The sequence below is a fragment of the Coturnix japonica genome, chromosome 13, assembly GCF_054131305.1.
Source record: "Coturnix japonica strain WE chromosome 13, WE-NBRP24, whole genome shotgun sequence".
Lineage (NCBI taxonomy): Eukaryota > Metazoa > Chordata > Aves > Galliformes > Phasianidae > Coturnix > Coturnix japonica.
The window spans coordinates 13,858,729-13,880,084 of NC_140675.1; the positions used below are offsets into that span (position 1 = coordinate 13,858,729).

Consider the following 21,356-nt stretch of genomic DNA (forward strand, 5'->3'; position numbering starts at 1 on the left):
TTGACTGTGGTATGATGTTTTTGGTCACTGCATGGTGCCAATTGCTATTGCATGGTATCCCTGGCTGTATCATGATGCTCATGGCCATTGCATGTTGTCCCTGGCTGTATCATGATGCTCATGGCCATTGCATGTTGTCCCTGGCTGTATCATGATGCTCATGGCCATTGCGTGGTGTCAGTGTCTGTAGTATGATGCTCATGGCCATTGCATGCTGTCTCTGGCTGTATCATGATGCTCATGGCCATTGCATGATGTCCCTGTCTGTATCATGATGCCCATGGCCATCTCGTGCTGTCTGTGGTCATTGCACGGTGTTCCCGTTTGCAGCACGGTGTCCGTGACCATGGCACTCAGTGCCCGCACCGCGCAGTGATCTCGACCTCCCCCGATGTGAGGTGGTCTCGTTGCGGTTCGCATCACTCCGGTCTCGTTCACCTGCCGCTGCCCCCCCCACGCCGCGGGTGGTTCTTTCCTCTGCCCGCGCGCGGCGCTGCGGACGAACCCACGCGAAAGGCTCGCGGGGGGGTGGGCGGACAGGCGCGCGGCCGGCGCGGGGAGCGCGCACGGCTCGGCTCGGCTCGGAGCGGCGCTGGAGCGGAGCGGGCGGTGGGGGAAGATGGAAGGAGCGTCCTTCGGAGCGGGCCGGGCCGGCGGTGCCGTCGATCCTGTGGATTTCCTTAAGCAGCCTCAAACCATCCTCCGGGCGACGGCTTGGGTGGGTAAGGCGAGGCGGGCAGCGTGCGGTGACCGGGCACAGAGCGATGCCCGTGCGGTCTGCGGTGCCCGGGTATTGTGCACGCTTATGCGGTGTGCGGTAGCCGTGCGGTGTGCAGCCGGCAGCGCTTTGGTTGCTGGCTCCCGTGGGAAGTTCCGTGGGGACGGGCACGGTGCAGCGGGTGGATGATGCCGTAGCCCTGCAGTGGTTTTATCCCCGGTGCTTGAGTGTGAGTGAGCAGGGTGCAGCACAGAAGCAGAGGACATTTTCTTCCCATCCATACTCTCTGTGTGCATGTGTGAGAGAGAAGAAATCTTACAGCCAGCCCTGCCTGGCTCCCCCCTGTTCATCCAGATGGATGTCATGTTTGCTGGTCCTTTCTCATATGTGAGTTCTGCTGTGCAGTAAGGAACAAGAGGTGGGATCTGTGCTGCAGCCACTCGGTGAAGTCTTTGCCCGTTGCTGCTCTCATGAATAAGCAGCCAGAGAGCTGTGCTGCCAGGCTGCAGTGTCCAGCTCTCGCCTGCTACGATCAGCAAGCATGCATGGCCAAGGGAGCTCTGCAATGCCCCAAACCCCAAGCGTGGAGTCTCAACCCTGCTGCTGCAGGCTCTGGTTCTTAGAGCTGGGCCCAGGGGGGGCTCATCCTCACTTGTGCATGGGGACCATGGCTGCTGGCTCTGTGTCACCTTCAGCAGTGCCACATGCATGCAGGAAGGGGAGGTTTGAGGGAAGGGGCTGCCCCTCTAGCTGCTGTCAGGCAGTGTGCAGGGGGACCCTGGGGTGACTGAACAACATAACATGGGAACATGCACTTATCTTCAAGCACATGAGCAGTTCCAGCTGCAATCACATGCTCGAAGTTCAGCCACATGCTTAATTGTTTGGCTGGATTGGAGCCAGTGAACCTGCCAGGGCTTTCAGAAAGCCCTTAGCTCCATTAGTGAAGGAAAGTGAAGATTATGGATATGGAGCATCCAGGTGGGGGGCAGCATTTGTGAGGTTCCTGATGGCAGGCGTTTCCTAGAAGCATCATTTCAATCTGGAGGACTTGGTTGGGACCCAGTGGAATCCTCCACATGGCAAACCATTGGCAACATGTTGGTTTGGGCATGGTCAGATAAACCAGTGGCCAACAGGTGTTGAGTTGGATTCCCTTTAAAAAGATCTGCCAGCACCCAGCCAGAGAGCTCACCCTCCTTGGACTAGGGGACAATAGGAACAGCGTATGGGAGATGAACTAAAAATCCCAGCTTAGAAGATATTTGTTGGCTGTTCAGTAGAGAAGTCATTCATTTTGTGGGTCTGGGTTCAGAAAACTGGGCATGTACAACAACAGAATGGATCAATTCTAAGCAGGTGGAGGGGTCCATTGGCTTTCACGAACATGACATGCACAAGGTTTGCAGCGCACAGTCAGATTCAGTAAGGCCTAGAAAGTACATGCTGAAACCATGTGGATGTTTCCCTTGCCTCACATGTGCTGGAAGATGCTGCGGACCCACTCCCTTGCAGATGCAGCACAGGGTTGTGGAGTCCCCATGCTGTGATGCTGTGACCCAGCTGTTTGCCACTGGCTGCTCTCCAGCATGAGCAGGGATGTGGCTGGTGTGAGCTGGGCATTTGGGGCCAGTTTCCGTTCTGCCTGATGCATGGCCACTGTTCTTGCAGCTTTTGCAAAGCAAAGTGTGCCCAGGCTCTTTTTAGCTTTAGTGCTTGTGCCAGATCAAACCCACGGCCTGTTTTAAGATGGAGAGCTTGGACGGAGGCGGCAGGCGATGCACTACAAAGCAGCATCTGTCTAAGATCTTGCTGCCTTTCTGTTCCACCCTGATGCTTCCCTTTGCCAGGCTGGGATGTGCAGCACAGCCCCACAGCCACTTCAGCGCTCCATTACTTGCTTCGCAATGCCCACCTTTGCTGGCCTGCCCATAACCACAGCCTGTGGGCTTGTTCAGAAACCCCTTGAGCTGGGTGTAGGTGTTGGGGCATCTTTTTTCATGTGATTCCCCTTCCTGTTGCTTGTTGTCACATCTTTTTAAGCACATTTAACCTGTGTTGTAGGAGCAAACCTTGGAGGCTTAATCCTTGCTGCCATTTACAGAATCACAGAATGGTTGGGTTGGAAGGGACCTTAAAGCCACCCCAGCTTCTCCAAGCTGAACACCCCCAGCTTCACAGCCTGTCCTTGCAGCAGAGGTGCTCCAGCCCTCTAAGCATCCCCGTGCCCTTTCCTGGTCCTGCTCCAACAGCCCCACTTCTGTCTTGTGCTGGAGGCCACAGACATGGATGCAGAACTGATGGGGGCCTCAAGAGTTGCAGAGTGGAAGGGGACATTCCCCTCCCTGCCCCGCTGTCACTCCTCTGCTGCTGCAGCCAGGTTGGCCTTCTGGGCTGCAGGTGCACACTGCTGGCTCATGTCCATCTTCTTGTCTTCCAGGACCCCCCACCTAAGTCCTTCTCTGCAGGGCTACTCTAAATATGTTCTCCTGTCTGTACACAGAGCTGGGATTGCCCCAACCCAAGTTCAGTACTTCACACTGGGCCTTGTTGTACCTCATTCAGTTCTTGTGGGTCCGCATTTCAAACCTGTCCAGGTCTGTCTGAATGGACATTCCTTTGGAGGAGGGTGCTGCCTTGGTGGCCCTTTGGGATGTGCTGGTTCAAATGAGATGTGGTTGGTGGAGACCCTGTTTGGGCAGCCAGTCAACCCACTGCCTGCCAATGGGGTTTCACAACCTGTCATTGCCAAGCAGGACCCAGCTCTGTTCTGCGGCTCCAGCGGTTGCTCTGGGGCTGCAGGTTCAGCTCTGGTGCTGACAATCATCTGAGTGACCCATGAGTGAATGGTGACTTTAGGTTAGAAATTCCCAAACCTAGGTTTTGATGAAAGGGGATTCCTGATCCTACCTCATACCATGTCCTCTCCATACATAGCAATTCTGAAGATCTGAAAGGGAAAAAACCTCTCCTGGTATAAACTGTAAAACCAAAAGCTGGAAAGAACCATTTGACAGTTCCTCATTCATCTCTTCCCCCTCTGTCTGATGCAGTTTGTCAGGAGAAGATGTGATCATTCTTGTGGTTTCCTTTTTGGGCATTTTTTGCACAACAAAACAATTTCGATGCTCACCAAGGGCTGCCTGCAGAACTAAGAGCTCCCCTCTTTGTAGTGTCATGCCCGTCCGTGCTTCTAAGTAGCCGTGCAGCTTTTAAGGGGAATTGTTTGCTTAATGCAGCGTTAGATTTGACTTTTAAAAGCAGTTATGGCAAATAACTGCTTTTAAATAACTGAAGTAAATGTTTTTAGTAATCTGTCTGAATTGCAGTAAAAGCAACACTAAAAGCCTTTTTCCTTGACGTGTCAGCTTTCACCCCAAGAGTTGGCAGCCCAAGTATGTGTGCTTTGTGTGATTCTTCTGCCATGCTGGATCTCTGCAAGTCTCCTACAGCTTCAAGGGCTACTTCAGCATTTCCCTACGGTGACTTTGGTGTGACTCAGAGCTGCTCCACTGACCCAGGGTGTGTGCCATAGCACTGCACTGCCTGCGGCTGGCACCTGCCCTGCTCTGCCTGGAGCCTTTCAGGTTTCCTTGAGCTGAATGGGAGTGTAGTTCATCACCTGTTGGCTGAGAACTGTTCCTGTGCAGTACTAGCTCATTGAGCCCAGTATTTCGTTTAGGTTTTCCTTGCCTTTAAGAGCATAACCTTTATTAGAGAATGGGTCAGCAGCAGCCAAAACTGATTGCCTAGCCATGGACATAGCAGCGAGTGGAAATCCCCATAACCTTGGGTATGCAGTAGTGAATTTATTGGGGAAGAGGCTGCTTTGGCTCAGATCTGGGAGTAATCTTCATGTGCTGGCTTTTCAATGGGTTGTGTATTAGTCCATAATATGGCAAATCATTATCTTTCAGCGAGATGTGTGTACTTTGCAGAGGGATGAGTAGGGAAAGAGCTGGGTTGGATGTGTTATGTATAGGAGGTAGTTCTTGGAGGGGGCAGTGGGCCCTTTCTGCCCTCTTTCAGGTTCGTTTGGTTTCTCTGGGAGGGTGAAAGGTGCTGCTACCTGCCATGTGCTCACTGTAAAGGCTGTGTCTGTTATCATCAGGGAAAAAATAAATATCTCAGGAACAGAGGAGCCAAACAGCAGCAGAAGAGCAGGGTTCTGGGGTGGTCGCTGTGCTGCACCCTGGGCACAGCAGCCTTCATAAGGAACCTCTGCCCCAGCCTGGAGGGCATGTGGCTCTCAGAGAGGGGCTGCAGGGCTGGGCTGTGCCTCACGAGCCTGCAGCAACGCTCAGAGCTTGTGCTGTGATCTTGGCTGCCCTGGGCTTTGTCTAGTGCTGGCTGCTTTCAGTAAGGTCACCAGATTTCCATCTTAATTTCCTTTTTCCATGGGCAGTAGATTAAAGGCTGAACTTAAGTTTTACATTTTTGTTAATGAAATTATACAGAAGTTTCACCACATCTGAGCTTAAAATGCAGCTGAATTATCGTTTTCCTGTCATCACTGATTCCAAATGCTGTCCGTTTGATGTGTGCTCAGATTGTGCCACTAGACCAGGAACTTTGAATGGATGCTGTGTTTCAACCAACATCTTTTGCCGCATTAGAACAAGTAATTCAGTAAAAAGCAGTCATGTGGTCATCAACATGCATCCTTCACAGGCTGATTAGCCCATTAGACATGTCCATAACCCTATTAGGGTCGGCATCACGCTATCCGGTTCTGTGCCAGAAACTGCGTCAGGTCTTTCTTTTGTGGTCACATCCCCAGTCTTCATGGGAGATCTGGCAGTGCCTGGGGTGGTTCTTGGCCTTCATGCTCCCCTGTAAATTATGCAGCTGCGTGCTGAAAACTTTGCTGTTACTGATAGCTGTAAGGATGAAATGGGGAGGACAGGGACCAGATTTGGGTTGTGCTTATCACCATTGACTGAGAGCTACTGCAGAGTGAATTAGGGGTAGATCATTTTTCTCTGTGCATTACATTTCCTTGATGTTGACATTAGCAGTTGCTTGTGTGTGTAACCGAAGCAAGGTTCTGCATTCTCCTACAACCCCACACCTTCTGGCAGTGTTTTTTCATAGGCCCCCAATTGAAGCACAGTGCATCGACAGTGGAAACATCTCACCTTAAAATGGCTGACAGCTCACACGATTATGCTTTCAACTCATTCTCTCGCGTTTTTTGCTTTTTGTTTTCCTTGTGATGACCGTGCTTAAATTGCCAGGACTCCATATGCACATTTCAGGTGCCTGGGTGACAGAAGGCTGAAAGCACTATGGATAGAATACCTGCAAGTCTGGGGTCGTGCCATAGGAGGGAATGGAGATCTGTGAAGTGTGATGGCAGACCCAAGCCAGGGCAGCCTGGACAGCCACCTGTATCCAGATGGCAGAAACCTGGGATGAGCAAGCCCTGCAGCAGGCTGTTCCTTCTCTTCTTTAGGAGAAAGCTAGGTATCATTCAGCAGTGTGCTGCCCACCAGCTGGGCACTGTCACCTGCATGCCCCAGGGCCTCTGGGGTGCACTGCTGGAGCAATAGGTCATAGAGTGATGCATTTTCTCTCTCAGGTCTCTGATGAACTGGTTGAGAGCTTGAGCAAGTGAGAGCTGTGAAGGTAGATAGGGATTGACACTTGTTTTTCATCAACTTCAAAGAAAAAATCCTATGGGTTTTACTTTTTCCCCCATCTACCCCCATTTCCTCAACTTTCTTTTAACCCACACATAGCAAAAAACCAAATCTGTTCTCATTAAAATGAGAATTACCAGCACCGGTTGTTGGTTTGTTTTGCTTTTTGAAAGAAAATTAATATCAATCATGAGGAGAGGGGGAGAAAAAAACATGGAAAGACTTGTTCTCACTGAAAGCATGTTTTGACAGGCATCCTTCAGTCAGCACTGATGTTTTGAGTACCTCCATCCAACATGTGCGCTCACTGTTTGTTGCTGGGCTGGGCTGTTTATCCCGTGGGTGTCTCAGCTCTCAGCCCCACGCTCCTGCAAGGCCCCCAGCCAACCCCTTCCTGTGGGATCCCTTGGCTGCAAGATGGATGCAATTCTCTGCACTGAGTGGAGCAAAACTTACTGGAATTTAAAGCAAAGCAGTGAGACATCTACAGGTACCGTCTCTGGTGACTTTTTCATTGGTCCTAGGTGTGCTGTGTGCATTTCAGGAACCTTTAGGCTTTTGTGCTCCTCCACGATTGCTCGCTGGGCATCCTCCTTGAACAGACCTGTGTATTTGATCATGCATTCCAGCCATGATCCTGTTGGTGTGCTCTGCTCAGCACAGGTTTTGCCTTCCCCCAGGAACAGCACCAACACCGTTGGCAACCCTGGCACTGCATCACCCAGCCAGGCTGCGAGCACAGGAGGCTTCTGAAAGCACCAAGGAGTAAGGCAGGCTTCTAATCTTGGGAGGATTTAGTAAAACTCTTATCTGAGAAGCTAAGTGCAAGTTCACTGGCCTGCCAGAGAAATAATCCAGTGGAATCAGAGGTTCTCAATTATTCATGTTTTCCAGAATCACATTATTTATTCCAGGGCCTGTTTTATAAATGCTGCTGCTATTTCTGATAGTAAATAACAATTTTGCATTATTTATGAACAGATTTTTACTACTGCTGATATTACAGCTGCTGCCAAAGCTCTGGGAAAATTATTATTGCTGTTTGTTGTTGTTTGTTGCTTCCTTCGTACAATGCAGCCCTCTTGTTCTTTAGGTGATGATGTAGCCATCATGGTGAGAGAACGAGAAGCTGAGTGCAAATGCAAACGGTGACTCATGTTAGCAGGGAGCTTGTGGTGGTGCTTAGAGCTGAGAAGATTGGGGAAAGAACCTCAGGCCTTGGTTAAGATGAGGGGATGCTTGGAAGGAAAGCAGGATGTCAGGGTAGCACAGGGATGCCTGCTCAATTGACAGGCAGGTCCTAGAGCATCTCCATCACCCAACATGGCCCAGCAGTGAGGTAACTTGAATTGCAAGTGCAAGAGGAGTGAGCTCCTGGCTGATAGTTCAGAGGTGAACTCTGTCCCTGGTTGTCCTTGCTGGTGGGTTTGTGGAATGGGGATTGAGTATGGGGCAGGTGCTCTGCTAGCTGCCTGCATACCTAAGGCAGGATGTTCTCCAGAGACTGTACTGCATCCACTCAACATTCATTTCAGATGACGCTCCACAGAGAAAGAAAATACCCTTCAACAATTTGTCATATGTTTGCACTCTCGTAGATGTGCTTCTTTGTTGTTCCTTCCAATATGGAGGGGAGTTAGTGGAGAGGATCTAAGACAGGTTTGCTGATGGGACGCTTGCATTTGCAAGTACCTTCAGCTGGAACTGTCTCTGTCCCAGCTTCACCCCAGCTGGGAGGAATGTGAGGAGAGGAAAGAGGGTTGTCCATGCAGGGCAGCCAGGTGAGAGACATGTAGCCAGTGCTTATGCTGTCACAGCATTATACTGCAGTGTGCTGGAAGCTTTCTGAATGGTTTGTTTGTTGGTGGTTCTGCTGCCTCTACATACTGGGGAACAAGGTGAAGTGTTAGCAGGCACAGTGACTGCAAGGGCCATGGGCTGTAGGTAGCTGTGAGCCGCATCTGTCTGTTTCTTGTCTCGGTCTTTTGCTCTTACTACAGGGCTGTGACTGCAGAGGAAGCAGTGAGGAGCTGTGTGTGGTCTCTGCCTGCATATGTGGCCTCTGGCTGCATCCTGGGAGCCAGCAGGGCAAGGAGTCATGCAGGGATCCTGTGGTGCTGGTAGCAAGTGACAAGATCAAAGATGCACAGTGTGGTGCAAGGGTGTCCACAGGTCTTGCTGCTCTGAGCCCAGCAATGGAAGCAACAGCGCAGTGCTTCCCAGGCTGCAATGGAGTGAATGCAGCTGATCCTGTGGCTTCTGCTTGCTACCTTTGGTTTTGGAGGGACGAGGGACTTACCTAGGTATGCAGCACTGTGAATGGCGTTCATGGAAGCAGCCGCATGCTATGGCCCAGCTCCCTTCCTGCAGCCAGGATGTGAGGCAAAGCCCTGGGGAGCTGGAATTGAAGCTACTGTGGGGCAGCTGCTTTTCTCCATTGCTGTCTGCTGGGGCCTGGGGCTCTGCTGTTGGCTCTGCTGTGGGTCCCAACAGTCAGCAACAGGGGTGGCCACCAGCAAGCCCCTTCTCTACTGTCCCTTGCAGGGCTGGAACTGGGTCACTGCACAACAGATGCAGGCACTACCATCCTTCAGCCTCTTCTCTGTCGCCAAATTGCCCTATTGTTTGCATGTCAGCACAATCATAACCTCTGTCTCTTTCCCAAGACACCTAGGTGAGCTGTTCTCCATGTCCCCAAGCACCCCATCCACCCTCCAGTGTGCATTCAGCAGCTCCATTATCTGTAACTTCATTTCTCTCTGCTTTGCAGTTACACAAGGGGGTTTTTTGAGTGCAGCCTGATGGTGCAGAGCAGCACAAGCAGAAACACTGTGCAGAGACCTGGCCAATCTGTTTAGTTTTCCCTTCTCCCTCCCTATCTCTTAAAACATGCTGCAAGCCAAGCCACTGAAAACAAACAGGCTCACGTGACAGGAGACCTAGATGCCATCCGCCAGCCCATTGCATAGGGCCACCAGCCAGTTGAGTGTGGGAATCTAACACATGCCATGTTGCCGTGGAGCCTCACAAGACTGAATCCAATTATGTTGCTGTTGGAAAACAGAGTTTAATGTAAGCAGCTGCAAGTTGTGTTTTCTTCTTCCTTCTACAGATCTTTTCCATCGTGGTGTTTGGCTCCATTGTGAATGAGTGCTATGTGAACAAGGATGGCACAGACCCTGAGCTACACTGCATCTTCAACGAGAATGAGAGTGCTTGCAGCTATGCCATTGCCATTGGCATTATTGCCTTCTTTGGATGCATCTTCTTCCTTGTTGTGGACCTCCAGTTCCAGCAGATCAGTAGCGTGAAGGACCGCAAACGAGCTGTCCTACTGGACCTGGGCTTTTCAGGTACGACTTTGGCTTTGCTGTGCTTGTTATGGACATTGCTTGTTCCATGGGGTGTGCAGGGTCATTGTTGTGTCTGCAGCTCCATGCTTTAGTCCTGCTCTCTCCTCTCAGGGCATGGCACAACTCATGTCTTACGGAAAGGATGAGTGGGGAAGCTGGTTTGTGGTAGTTTGAGGTCAGTGGGGTGTCCTGCTCACCTGTGTTGCTTCTGAAGCTGGGATCACTGAGGTCACTCAGGGAAGCAAGGCTTGGTGGCCACGTCTCAGAGACCATACAAGACATTTTACCCTGTTTCTGCCTCTTAACAAAAGTCACATCAACAGTTACATCTGGATCTGCTTTCACTTAGTGCACGTGTTTCTGCACAAAGCAGAAGTGTGCTTCTACAGCAGGAGCTGAGACACCATTGCCATACCTCACTGCTTTCAGGGCTGGGGTTTGCAAGTAGCTGTGGATCTCCCAATGACTTGCATGAATTGTCTGCTGTCCCAAGCCCTTGGCTCAGCCACATGAACAGGAGCTAATGGGCTGTGCAGTGCTGGGAGACACTGTCCTCTGCTTGGCTGCTCTGGGAGTTTTCTGGCTGAGTTTGCAGCTGATGTTCTCAATTTCCAGGCTCTTGTGTTAGCAAAGTCTGAAGGTGATTTATCCAGCACGGACACAGCTGATGATTCTCTGGTCCCAAATGAAAACATCCGTCATCATCTGCCTATGCTTGCTTGTAGTTAAGGATGTCCTCTTGCTGGAAAGCTCATTTCTATGGTGCTAGAGCCCTTGTGAGCTGATATTTGCAGCCCCTTCTGTGGGGCTTGGTGCCTACAGCTCTTCATTTCAAGTGGGAGAAGAGCATCCACATCCATCTTCTGCCTGGGTGTGTGTCTCGGTGTAAGACTGTGATCTCCCCCTGCCTTTCACCTTGTAACAGCTGCAATCTCCCTTGCCAGGCTTGCATGAAATGGGGCCATCTCTGCCTTGTCCTCTGTTGTCCTTGTCACACATAGTGTGCACAGTCATGGGGCTCTGCAGCAAGCTGCAGAAGAAGGGCTTCTGCCCTGCAGAGCTTCTGTCCCACAGACATTGCTCTGCTCATGGGGATAGGCTTCAGTATCACACCAGGGCTCTGTCCTGGTAAATCCTCCTAAATCCTCCCTATCCACAAATTCCAAATACATCTGACCTGCCAGTGCTGACTTTATTGCTGGGACCAAGGGATGAATGTGCTACTCAAGTGTCTTGTGTCACCTGCATGGGTCCTTCCTCCTCTCTTGGTTCTTCCCCTCTGTGTGCTTTTTGGTAGAGAACGGGCAGACCACTTCCATGTTGCAAAGCAAACCACTTACAGGCAAGTTGTGCTGCCGGGAGGAGTGTGAGAATGGCAGCACACTTCTTACTCAGCTGGGTGCCAGTGTCTGCCATGTGTCTGACCTTCCCCTGTTGCTTGTGCTGACTTGAATTGAGGGTCTTGGCATGGGATGTGGGTATAGAAGGGACCTTCCAGCTCCTCGACTCCGACCCTTGTTTTGCATCATGTGCCTTTCTTCATACCTTAATCAAGCTCCTTCCTGGAGATCTCATTTGCTGATTGAGAGCCTCACTGCATGTCTCCTCACACCAGATGGACTCTCCGTTCCCTTCTGCATGCCTGCAGTTCTTACCTCAGCCTGGATTCATCTCTCTTGATCACGGGTGGCCAGAGCTGTGCATGTGGAGCTGTTACTAGTGTTCCTACAAAGGCACTCAGATCCCACTACTCCCTTAGATCAGTTCTAGAAACCACGAGTGACTGGTCTGTCATTCAGGAGGATCTGCACTCCCAAATCACGCCGTGATTCAGGCAGTGGCATCAGCTGTTGGTACACACAGTACTTGGTGTGCAAAACACCCTTCTGCTGCAGGTTTTCACATTTCAATGGATGATCTTAGGATGGATTTGTGCCCGCTGTATCTTATTCCATTCCTATTTCTGTGCCTTCAGTTTTCTATAGTTATAGCTGCCCCAGACCTTCTGTACTGCTGTAGCCTGTACACCCACTCACACAAAAACTCCAGGCAGTTGGTTGCTTCCAGAAGCTGATCTTGCAGCACAGATCGAATGCAGGGTTTTGCTGGCATGTGACCTCAAGCAGCCTGGCACATGCAGCCTGTGGGCTCTGTGTACTCAGAGCCAACCTGTACACATGTGTCAGAGTGCAAACTGTGAGTAATTTACATTGATTGCCTCTGTGTTTATCTCTAGGACTTTATCTGTGGGACTTCTATGCTGCACCCTTTCTCTTTTCCCCTTCGGTTCTTGAGTTCCTTCCACTTGTGACTGTTTCATCCTTTCTCTCTGCATGTGATCTCTGCATTGATGTGTGCTTTAATATAAAAGCTGAAAATGCATTTGGGATATAAGAGGGTGAGGAGCATCAAGCAGCGAGTGGGTGGGATGAGAGAGAAGAAGGTCACTCCTGTCCCTTTGCCTGGATTCCCCCAGCGCCTGGTGCTGGCTGCACGGAAGCAGAAGTGGCAGCTGCTGCCTATGAAGGGTAGGGTAGGAGTTGCTCAAATTGCAAACCTGCAGTTTCCTTTCACTTGAAGGAGGGAGGACTTGTACACCATCTCAGTGGTAGGTCAGAGAGCTCATACCATCAGCTTGCTGCTCCTATCCCAGCTGGACAAGGAGCATTGGCTGGCTGCATTACAGTCCTCACAGTGGGGATGCCCCACAGGGCACTGGGGGCTCTGCCTCTTGAAACCCCATAGTCCACAGGTAGGTGATGCTGGGTGCAAGCAGGACAGCCACAGTGCTATGTCAGTGGCACTTGCAACTTTATCCTCCATCTGCTCTTACAGCTGCTCCTGTAGATGTGCGTTGCTCAGATCTATGCTGTAATTAAAACTGTAATATATATTTCCTGGTGTTTGCACTCTGTTGTCTGCAAATCCTAAAACTATAATTATCTGCTGGCTCTTACAGCTATTCCTGGTATTTTCCTTCTCCCTGTTATGCTGGAGGGTACAGAGCTGCTCCGGTGCATGTTTCCACTGAGAATCAGGAGCGGTGCTTGTGGCCACAGCAACCTGATTTCAGCTCAGCTTTCCTTTCTTGGGGTCTTAAAATCCATAGGTATCAACCCACACCTCCCAAATACAAATTTCCACTCAATCCTAGAAATATACCAAAGCTATAGGACATGACAGAGAAACCATGGTACGGTGCCCAGCCTGGCACCAGGGCAGCCTGAACCCTGGGATGTGCAGATGAGAGGAGACAGCAGTGATCCCAGGCGTGATTCACAGTGTTGGGTACAGTCTCATCACACAGGAGTGCTAACAGAGGGTGAACATGATCACAAATGAAAATGGGTGCTGGTACAGATCAAAAATAGTTCCTCCTATTGCTCACTGGGAAGCCTGATCTCACACACAGGCATGTGTCAGCTTTCCAAATGGCATAAACACCGCCTGGTACTTTTGGAGGTGCTCTCAATACCTGACTCTGTCCACTGGCAGCAATACTGTCTTCTCTCTTTCCCAGGGCCTGCAGAGAACCAATTTTCTTCTTGGGAACTCAGCAGAGCTGTCCAGATGTCAGGACAACAGAGGCTTGTGTGCATCATAGAACCTCAGTGAGGTGCATGTGGGCAGCAGCAGGAGCAATACCATCCAGGCATTTCCTACTGTGGGTCTCAGAGCTTAGCAGTCAGCACTGGGCAGATCAAGCAGCTCCAGTATCTGTGTTCCAGAGGAAGTTGTTAGCTGCAGTTCCCAGCACAGCCGGTGCATGGTCAGAGATGTGGATGATGTCATTTTAAGTCCTGAAAGTACCTTGGAAGGTTCCACTGACAGATGGGGCTTAGAGCACTAGGTGAAGGGAAGTCTCTGTGTCATGGCCGTGGCACAGCATCAGCTTTGTGACACTGAGGTTCTTGCAAGCAATTCCACCCCCTGTAAATCAGCGATGAAGCCTAATTCTGCTGGAGGACCCTGCTGTTCCTTTGCTCCAGCCCTGGATGGCCCCACAGGATGCCCCTGAGCATCCACAACAATGCTGCAGATTAATCTGCTATGAATTGCTCTCCCATTTCATATCTGATTTTTCTTCTTCCCAACACTGCTGTGTCCAGAAATATGTAGATTTGAAGTAAGAAACTTCTTGAATTTTGCTCTGTGGGCATTGGAGGTCTTGTTTACCACTGAGGAGAAGTGGATCGTCCTGAGAATGAGAATGTGTATGCAGAAGTGGCTTTGATAGCAGGCAGTAGCCATCTTATGCAAAAAAAAGGGCTGTTTTGTGAGTCTGGGATTTCGAAGAGGAAAGTGTGTGTGATCCTGGCTGGAGGGTGTGTTGCTGTGAGAGCAGATTCAGAGTCTAGCATGGCTGGGCTGGCTCAAGTGTCCTCTCCAGGTCCAGCTGTATAAGAAAAGGAAACAAGGAGTGTATTGTCCTAAACTGCAGCTAGGCACAAATTTTGAATTAAAGGCAAGATGTATGCTAAGCCTTATAAATCTTGCACAGTGTTTGGATACAAGCATGCATTTTTTATCATGCATAAGAGCTGGTAAGATAAAGAGGGAAAAAAGAAGCTTCTTTCCTCTCCCTGCAGCCAGACTGTGCTATGCCCATGGGGCTGGCAGCGTGGCTGCTCACTCTGATGTGCTGATAATCCCTGGGAAGATGCTCGTTGCTCAGCATCCTGCTGCTGGGCCTGGATCTCTGCGTGCACTTTGGCAAATGCAGGGAGCTTTGTGCTGGGGATGCTCAGAAAGCTGGAGGCCCTTAAAACAGCATCATGGAAGACTCCAGGTTATGCAGCTTCTTTTCACAGCCGTGTGAAGTGTTACTGCTTATTACAGTGTGTGCTTATGGCTAGTTTTGTGACTGTTCTGAGCTCCCTGACATCAGGCACTGCTGTTGGTTGGTGATTGAATTAGAGGAGCTGCAGCCAGCCTTGGTTCCAGTAGGAAATAATCACCGAAGCCTTTTTGCTCGATCCCTGGGGTGCAGTTCGGCTGGGAGCAGGCACACAGCCCCCTCCACCTGCTGAGCAGCTGTGCAGTGCCCAGCCCTAAGGTTCTGAAAGCCACAGGTATCCAGGAAGCAAAAGGTGGGCACAGCAAGGTGCTGGGGAGTGAGCTGGCAGCACCTTGGTGCAGGCTGCAGTCCCAGCGAGTGCGAGAAGGACATGTGTAGAGGTTGTGCTGTCCCTGCAAGGGTTGAGATCAAAGGAAGGTTTAGGTGAGCTAAACTGAAGGTAGGCAACAGGCAGGATGGTGCTACAGGTTCCCTCTGGTTCAGTTTTATCAGCGACTGTAAATTCACCTCTTTCAAAATAGCTTTGTTTGGGTCATGCCACAGGACAAGGCACCCAGGACCACTATTGCTGTTTGAATATCTTGGTGGCAGTGTTTGTGCATTGGCACCCTGATCTCTGGGGTTCTTGCAGCGGAGGAGATGATGGCAGTATCAGGACTGACTATTTCTGTTCTCCTCCAGGTTTCTTGTCCTTCCTGTGGTTTGTAGCCTTCTGCTTCCTAGCAAACCAGTGGCAGCGGACAACGATGAGCAAAGGGGCTTCACAAGGAGCAGATGCTGCCCGGGCAGCAATCGCCTTCTCCTTCTTCTCCATCATTGTCTGGGTGAGTTCAGTTTCTGGACCTTTCAGGTGCTCTGCCCCTACTCCTGAGACCTGCAACTCTTTATGTAGGCATACAGCACTACACTCAGGGCATTATGGTACAAGTGCTGCCTGCCATTGTCACGGTGAGGGCCCAAACACCACCTGGGATAGATACCTATCCCCAGAGCTGAGCCTTGTGCTTGTGGATATCCACAAGGCACAGATTTAATGTTTACAGAAAAAAAATACCTAACTTAGAGCTAGACTGGGGAGAGAAGAAATGAAACCTACTATGGGCTCAGCACTGAGCTGAAGGAGGAATCTGGGGCCCAGTTTGGGGAAGTGAATCCTGGTGAGTGGTGAAGGGCTGTACTGAAGAAACCTGCAGTCCATCCTTCTCCTTCTGCAGGGAGCTGAACTGTGGTTTCTTACCCAGGAAGCCCCAGCTCCAGTCTCCTCTTCCTGGGAACTTCCAAACTTCTCCTTCTCCTGCAGCTGGCAAGTTGCATTTCCATCAAAAACATATTACTGCCCACGTGCTGCCCTCATTTCAGACCCCAGGGAGGAGTTTGGTTTGAAGCGAATGAGTCCCCAGGAGAAGTACACCATGATGAGCCTGTCCCATAGGGTTGTGGGGGATTTTGGCAGCCCCTAGGGGAAGCCAGGCTGACTTCTCTGCTGCTTTCCCCAGGAGAAGTGCAAAATGCTGCAGTATAAGGTCAATTGTTGACAGTTGCTAGACCCAACCTGTGCCCAGCAGTGCCTGCAGCTCTTGGGCATAGCACTGCCCTGGTGCCAGGGCCAGGGAAATAATGTTGGGTCAGGGGAAGTGCCAAGGATTCATGAGTGTAGAGCAGGGAAGCACCCATTGCCTTTAGGGATTACAGGGGGTGCTGAGGGTGTGCCAGTCTTGGTGACTGTGGGCATGGGTTTTTTTATCCCGAGTCTGTCATCCAAAAATTAATTGAATTGTTAATGAAACCTCCTGAAATAAAGGTAAGTGCAGGACTCTCACAGCTCTGCTGCTTCCATTTCCTACAATTTGTGACCTGAATACTTGCAACCTGGAAAAGGGTGAAGGAGTCTCTGCAGGACTGACCTATTTCACTGGCCTGGGACAGCTTCCACTCCTTGCAGTAATGGGTTTCAGGGTGCCAGCTCCTTGATGACAGCAGGAACCTGATCTGAACGCAGTGTGGGCTTTGGTTTTGCATGGGGGGAGCTCATAGATCTCCATGGAAAGTATTGCTTTGCAGCATGAATATGAGCAGTGTGAGGAGGCTGAAGGGCAAGCACCTCTGTGAGGCCTCTTCTGTGATTTGGGAGGCACAGAGGAAGGGAAAGGATGGCAGAGGGACAGAAGGAAGCACAGAGTGCTGATGCAAGGCAGTGAGGTGTGGCACAGAGGTGCACGGTGGTGTAGAACCATCGTGCCCTGCACACCTGGCTTCTCTTGGGCCAGTGGTTTCTATGGCTGTGGAGGAGCAGGAGGCAGCAGTCACCCACCATGCTTGGCACTCCCCCCAAATCTCTTCATCCCTTGCAGGTTGCACTGGCTCTGAAGGCGCTGCAGCGGTACCGCCTGGGCACCGACATGTCGCTCTTTGCCACCGACCAGTTTGCCACTGACCCTAATGCTGCATACCCTGGGTACCCCACTGGCAGTGGCATCGAGAGCAAAGAGACCTACCAGAGTCCCCCATTCACTGAGACCTCGGACGCCAACCCGAAAGGTTACCAAGTGCCAGCATACTGAGGGAGGAGGGCGTGCGGCTGTGTACAAATAGACCGAGTCCTATGGTGCAGTACAGTTAACCGGTTGATTGCAAATGTATTCAGTACCATTTCCTTAATGTGGCAAGTCAGTGCTGGGTTCCTTACTATTAGCTAGTTGTGCAGTGAATTCTGTACAGTGGTATTGGTTCTTGTCTTACCTGTCCAAGGGTTTTATAAAAGCAGTGTTCCCTCTAAGTCGGAAGAAAGAAGGTCGCTACTCCGTGTGGCAGAAGATAAGTCAGTACCTTCTCTGAGGCTTGTTTTAGCACCACTGGTCACTAGGTGCCACAGAGTGCCTGGGAAAGCCAAAAATACCTTTTCCTGCTAGAAAACGAGGTAGCTGATGAGTTGTTCATCTCGTTCTTCCAGAGCTAACACAGATGTGGCCTCATTGCAGTGTGGGGGGCTGCAGCTGGGGTGGTTGGCCCTGAGCTAGTCCCACTGCTGGTAGAACTTTCATGTACAGCACATAGAGCAGAGGCCGTGGAAAGTGCCAAATTTACAAAGAAATAAGTGGTGTCTGTGTTACTTTTATTTGTATATATTTATTGTACAAAAATCCATGACCAAACGGGTGTTTAAAACATAGTTCAGGGTGCAGGGAGGGTATGGGGGCACAGAAGCTTGGGTTTTATGTTGAATATCCCGACAGCTTCTGTGTTTCCACACAGTTCTGGTTGAGGATATAGAAAGCTGGGTTTGAAACTTGCTTTGGAAAAGAATTTAGCAATAGTTGTCTGCTAATTAGAAATAGGCTTTTATCAGTGGAAAATATGGTGTGTTTCGGTTCCACTTCATCGTGGAGTTGTTGAAGTTTGCAAATTCACAGATAGTTCTGATTGGCAACACTGAACTCTTGCTCACCTTCAGACCCAGAGCTGCCAACACAAAAGGTGTGGGTGCCTCAGTGACTCAAATTCTAAATCAATTAGGAAGCAGAATGTAGCTCGTGTTTTTCTACTGGGAGCAGCCACCATCTGTCGTAATTGCAGCAAAATCCTCAGGTGTAAATGTGTGTGTTGCACTGCAGTCCCTGGCGATGCAGAATTCAAAGCAAGCACTGAAAGGACTCGATGGGCTTTGAAGTCTGTTGTGGGGGTTGCATGTGGCACATGTTTGCCCATAGTGGGAGAATAGAGAATAGAGATAAACACCTGAGGAGGAGGCCAAGTTTGGTTTCCAACAGCAGAACTACAGCCTTGTTAATACCAAGTCAGTCTGAAAAGTGCAGCAGATGCTCAGCAGCAGCTGATGTGCTGGGTGTGCAGTGGCTGCGAGCAGAGCTGGGTGCTGCTGAGGACAGAGCATGGTGGCTGAGCAGTGGGCCTGTCTCTGGCTGAGTCCCCCCAGCTCACCTGGCTGCAGGGATCCTACGCTGCGCTGTTATTGCTGGCAGAGCTGTGTGTTGCCTTCTGACCTCGCAAGCAATAGATAAAGTACTGCCCCAGCTGTTCTTGTAGCAAAAAAATCCAGCAGTTTTTTGTCGTCATCGTTAGCACAGCTCATTTCTGCTGCTAAATTGCAAATAAATGCATTAATTAATAAGCAGCAAACCTCATCACAGGCAGTCATTATCAGTGACAAAATGCATAACTTGAATATTCCACTATTTAGGTCAGATTAAAACTTGCATTCACAATGAGCGCTGGCTTTCCTGGATCCAGATCTGCCTGGCAGCACCCAATGCTGATGGAGCTGTGCAGTCATTTCCCAGCTCAGATACTGCTGCAGAACCCAGTCCTTCATGTGTGGTGACACAGGGACCTGGCATCCCTTACAGCTTCCCCTTACAGTGACAGCTCCGCAGCTCAGCCCTGCTGCCAGCATAGCTGCTCCCTGCAGCAGCAGGAGGATGCTGCACTGCTGATGGAGGAGGCTCCTGGAGCTGATGCAAGAAGCAAGAAAGGTGCCCTGGGGGGTATCAGCTTGTGCTGGTTGAGGTAGGTGAGCAATGAGAAATTTGTGCATTGAATGGGGACACCCAAACCCCAGTAGAGTATAAGCCTAAGTTAATTCTCTAACCCTTGTGATTTTTCTAGAGCCAGTCTTGCTGAAAATAAAAGGGCAAAAGATTTTAATACAGGGTACAGTAGAACTGTAGCAATATTTTCCTTAGAGGGAACACTGAAATTTTAGCAGCACAAACAGTACTTGTGTTAATATTTTAGCAAAATTATAATCAATTTAAATGTTTAAATTGATTGTATGTGAGATAATGTTTGTTCGGTACATTGTATTTTTTCTAACTATATAACTGTTCCAGAGTTTCCTTGTAACCGTAAAGAACTAAAGTTCTGTCTGACTGCGAGAAGTGTCCTGATCAGTGGTGTAAACGTGCTGAATATTACGAATATTACAACATCTGAATGTACGCACCCCAGGCCTACACTGCATTTCTTTTCTTTCCACCCCCTCCCACCCCGTGGCTGTGGGACATGGACTCACCCTCATGCACCCCCATCACTGACCTAAGAGCAGCCACTATGGCACAGGGACAGCAGCACAACTGTGACTTCATCCCCAGGCTGGGCACCGTCGTTCTTCTCAAGGTCAGCTTCTTATTACAGTCATTGCTGCCCAGAATGCGTTATTATGTTTAAACTCTGCTCGGTGCTGTGCGTGTGTGAGGACCTGGATGTGCTGTACTCAGCAGGAGAGGAGGAGGAAGGGGATTTGGTGCCTGGGTTTCCTGGCAGGGGTGAGGCAGAGCAGGTGCTGCTCCGTGGCTGTGGTCTGGATATGCCAACGCTGCCTGAGAAACCTCCCCCTGCTCCAGGGGCTGCAGGAGCCAGCGAGCATCCCTCAGTTGGTGCAGGATTTGCAGGCAGCAGAGATGAGGTCACCACAGTCTGCATCAGGGTTGGGATAAAATGTAATTAAGGTGGCACTGCGACACCTGAGATACACATGCATTGGGAACAGCAGTTTTAGACACCTTGGAAGAGAAACATTTCCTGGTTTGTTGGCGACTGTTGCTCAGCTCCTGTGTAATTTCCCCATCCCCCAGGCTGGGAGCACAAGGCCCTGCTGAATTAAAACCTTAATTAAAGGAAGCGTGAGACATGGCCCTCTCCCTGGCTGTGATGACTCATACCTACCCCTCACACGGGGTCCTGTTTCCAAGCACTTTGTGAGGCTCTGCAGTGCTTCCTCTGTGCTCTGTTACCAGTGCTGTCTGTTAACTGTTGTAGCACCTCTGTGATGGGTCAGTCAGTGTGTGCAGGTATGGGCTGTAACAGCACAGACTTGTGGGCTCATGATAGGGGAACTATTGGATCCCTGCAGTGTCTCTTTTGAGGTTCAGACAATCATACCATCACTCTTCATGCTTCTTTCACTCGCTTTCTATTCTAGCAAGGTAGAAGCTTTGCTTAACCAATACTCAGTAAAAAATCTCCCCAACAATGTGCTTCACCATCTCCTGCAGTTTAACCATGTCCACGAGCAGTTGGATTTGAGTTGCTGCTTTGGTGAGGCACTTAGCAAGATGAGTTTCCCATTGGGCAAACTGCAGGTAGCTGCACAGAGCGCTGAGTTTGTGCTACAACAGTGACAGCTACAGCACTTCTCTGCTTTCTCCATCAGCTGCTCTTTCTTTACTGGGAGTCACCCATCCCCTTCACAGTACTGTCCCATTCCCCCCACCTGCTGCAGCCGTGAGAGCAGTTGAATAGAATTAAACCAACTGTGATCGTTGCCTATTCATTAGTAAAAGCATAGAATCAATATTCCTCTCTCTAAAAGCTGTGTATATTTGCAGACTTGCTTTCAGCCTTCTTTGTCTTCCTGGGGAGAGCAGACGAGTTCCACTCTGTTTTATTCACAATGCTTTTCTAGATCCCATTTAGAAGCTGTGTGCTGACCTCCCACCACCACAGGCTCAGACATGGCCTTCACTGTACCAACACGAAACCCAAGTTCAGCTGCCTGTATTTTGTTGCAATATGCGTTTAAACCTCAGATTCTTTTTAATAACAAACAGATACCAAAATGTGGTTTGCAAATTTCAGTTCTTTGGCAGATACCTCTGTATGAGCAGACCGCTTCCACGAGCTGCAGCTGTCACTAACCCTACGTGGATTGTCGTATACAGTGGACTGTGTATGGAAATAAGTTAAAAATGTTTACAACTTTTGTACATATTATATATATAAATATATATAAAAATATCTTTTGAGAGAGCGATCCGTGATGATGTATTTTCAGTGTCTGTGTAACCAACCGCAACTTATTTTCAATAAAGAGTTTAAAACGAATGGAAGCA

At 50.0% G+C, this 21,356-nt stretch overlaps 1 protein-coding gene across 1 annotated transcript; it reads left to right on the plus strand.

The window, feature by feature from the left end:
* The first annotated feature begins 555 nt into the window (after positions 1 to 555).
* On the plus strand, positions 556 to 21,348 carry SYNGR3 (synaptogyrin 3). Its single transcript, XM_015876843.2, has 4 exons — positions 556 to 718; positions 9,473 to 9,713; positions 15,193 to 15,335; positions 16,863 to 21,348. The coding sequence occupies exons 1-4, from the start codon at positions 620 to 622 to the stop codon at positions 17,070 to 17,072; spliced, it is 693 nt and encodes a 230-aa protein (XP_015732329.2). The 5' UTR covers positions 556 to 619; the 3' UTR covers positions 17,073 to 21,348.
* Positions 21,349 to 21,356: the final 8 nt, after the last annotated feature.

Bases quoted from the DNA above. Each gene is read 5' to 3' on its own strand.
- SYNGR3 (XM_015876843.2), top strand. From the start codon at position 620: ATGGAAGGAGCGTCCTTCGGAGCGGGCCGGGCCGGCGGTGCCGTCGAT. The intron at 719-9,472 runs GTGGGTAAGGCG...TTCCTTCTACAG, and splicing joins TCCTCCGGGCGACGGCTTGG to ATCTTTTCCATCGTGGTGTT. The intron at 15,336-16,862 runs GTGAGTTCAGTT...CATCCCTTGCAG, and splicing joins TCTTCTCCATCATTGTCTGG to GTTGCACTGGCTCTGAAGGC.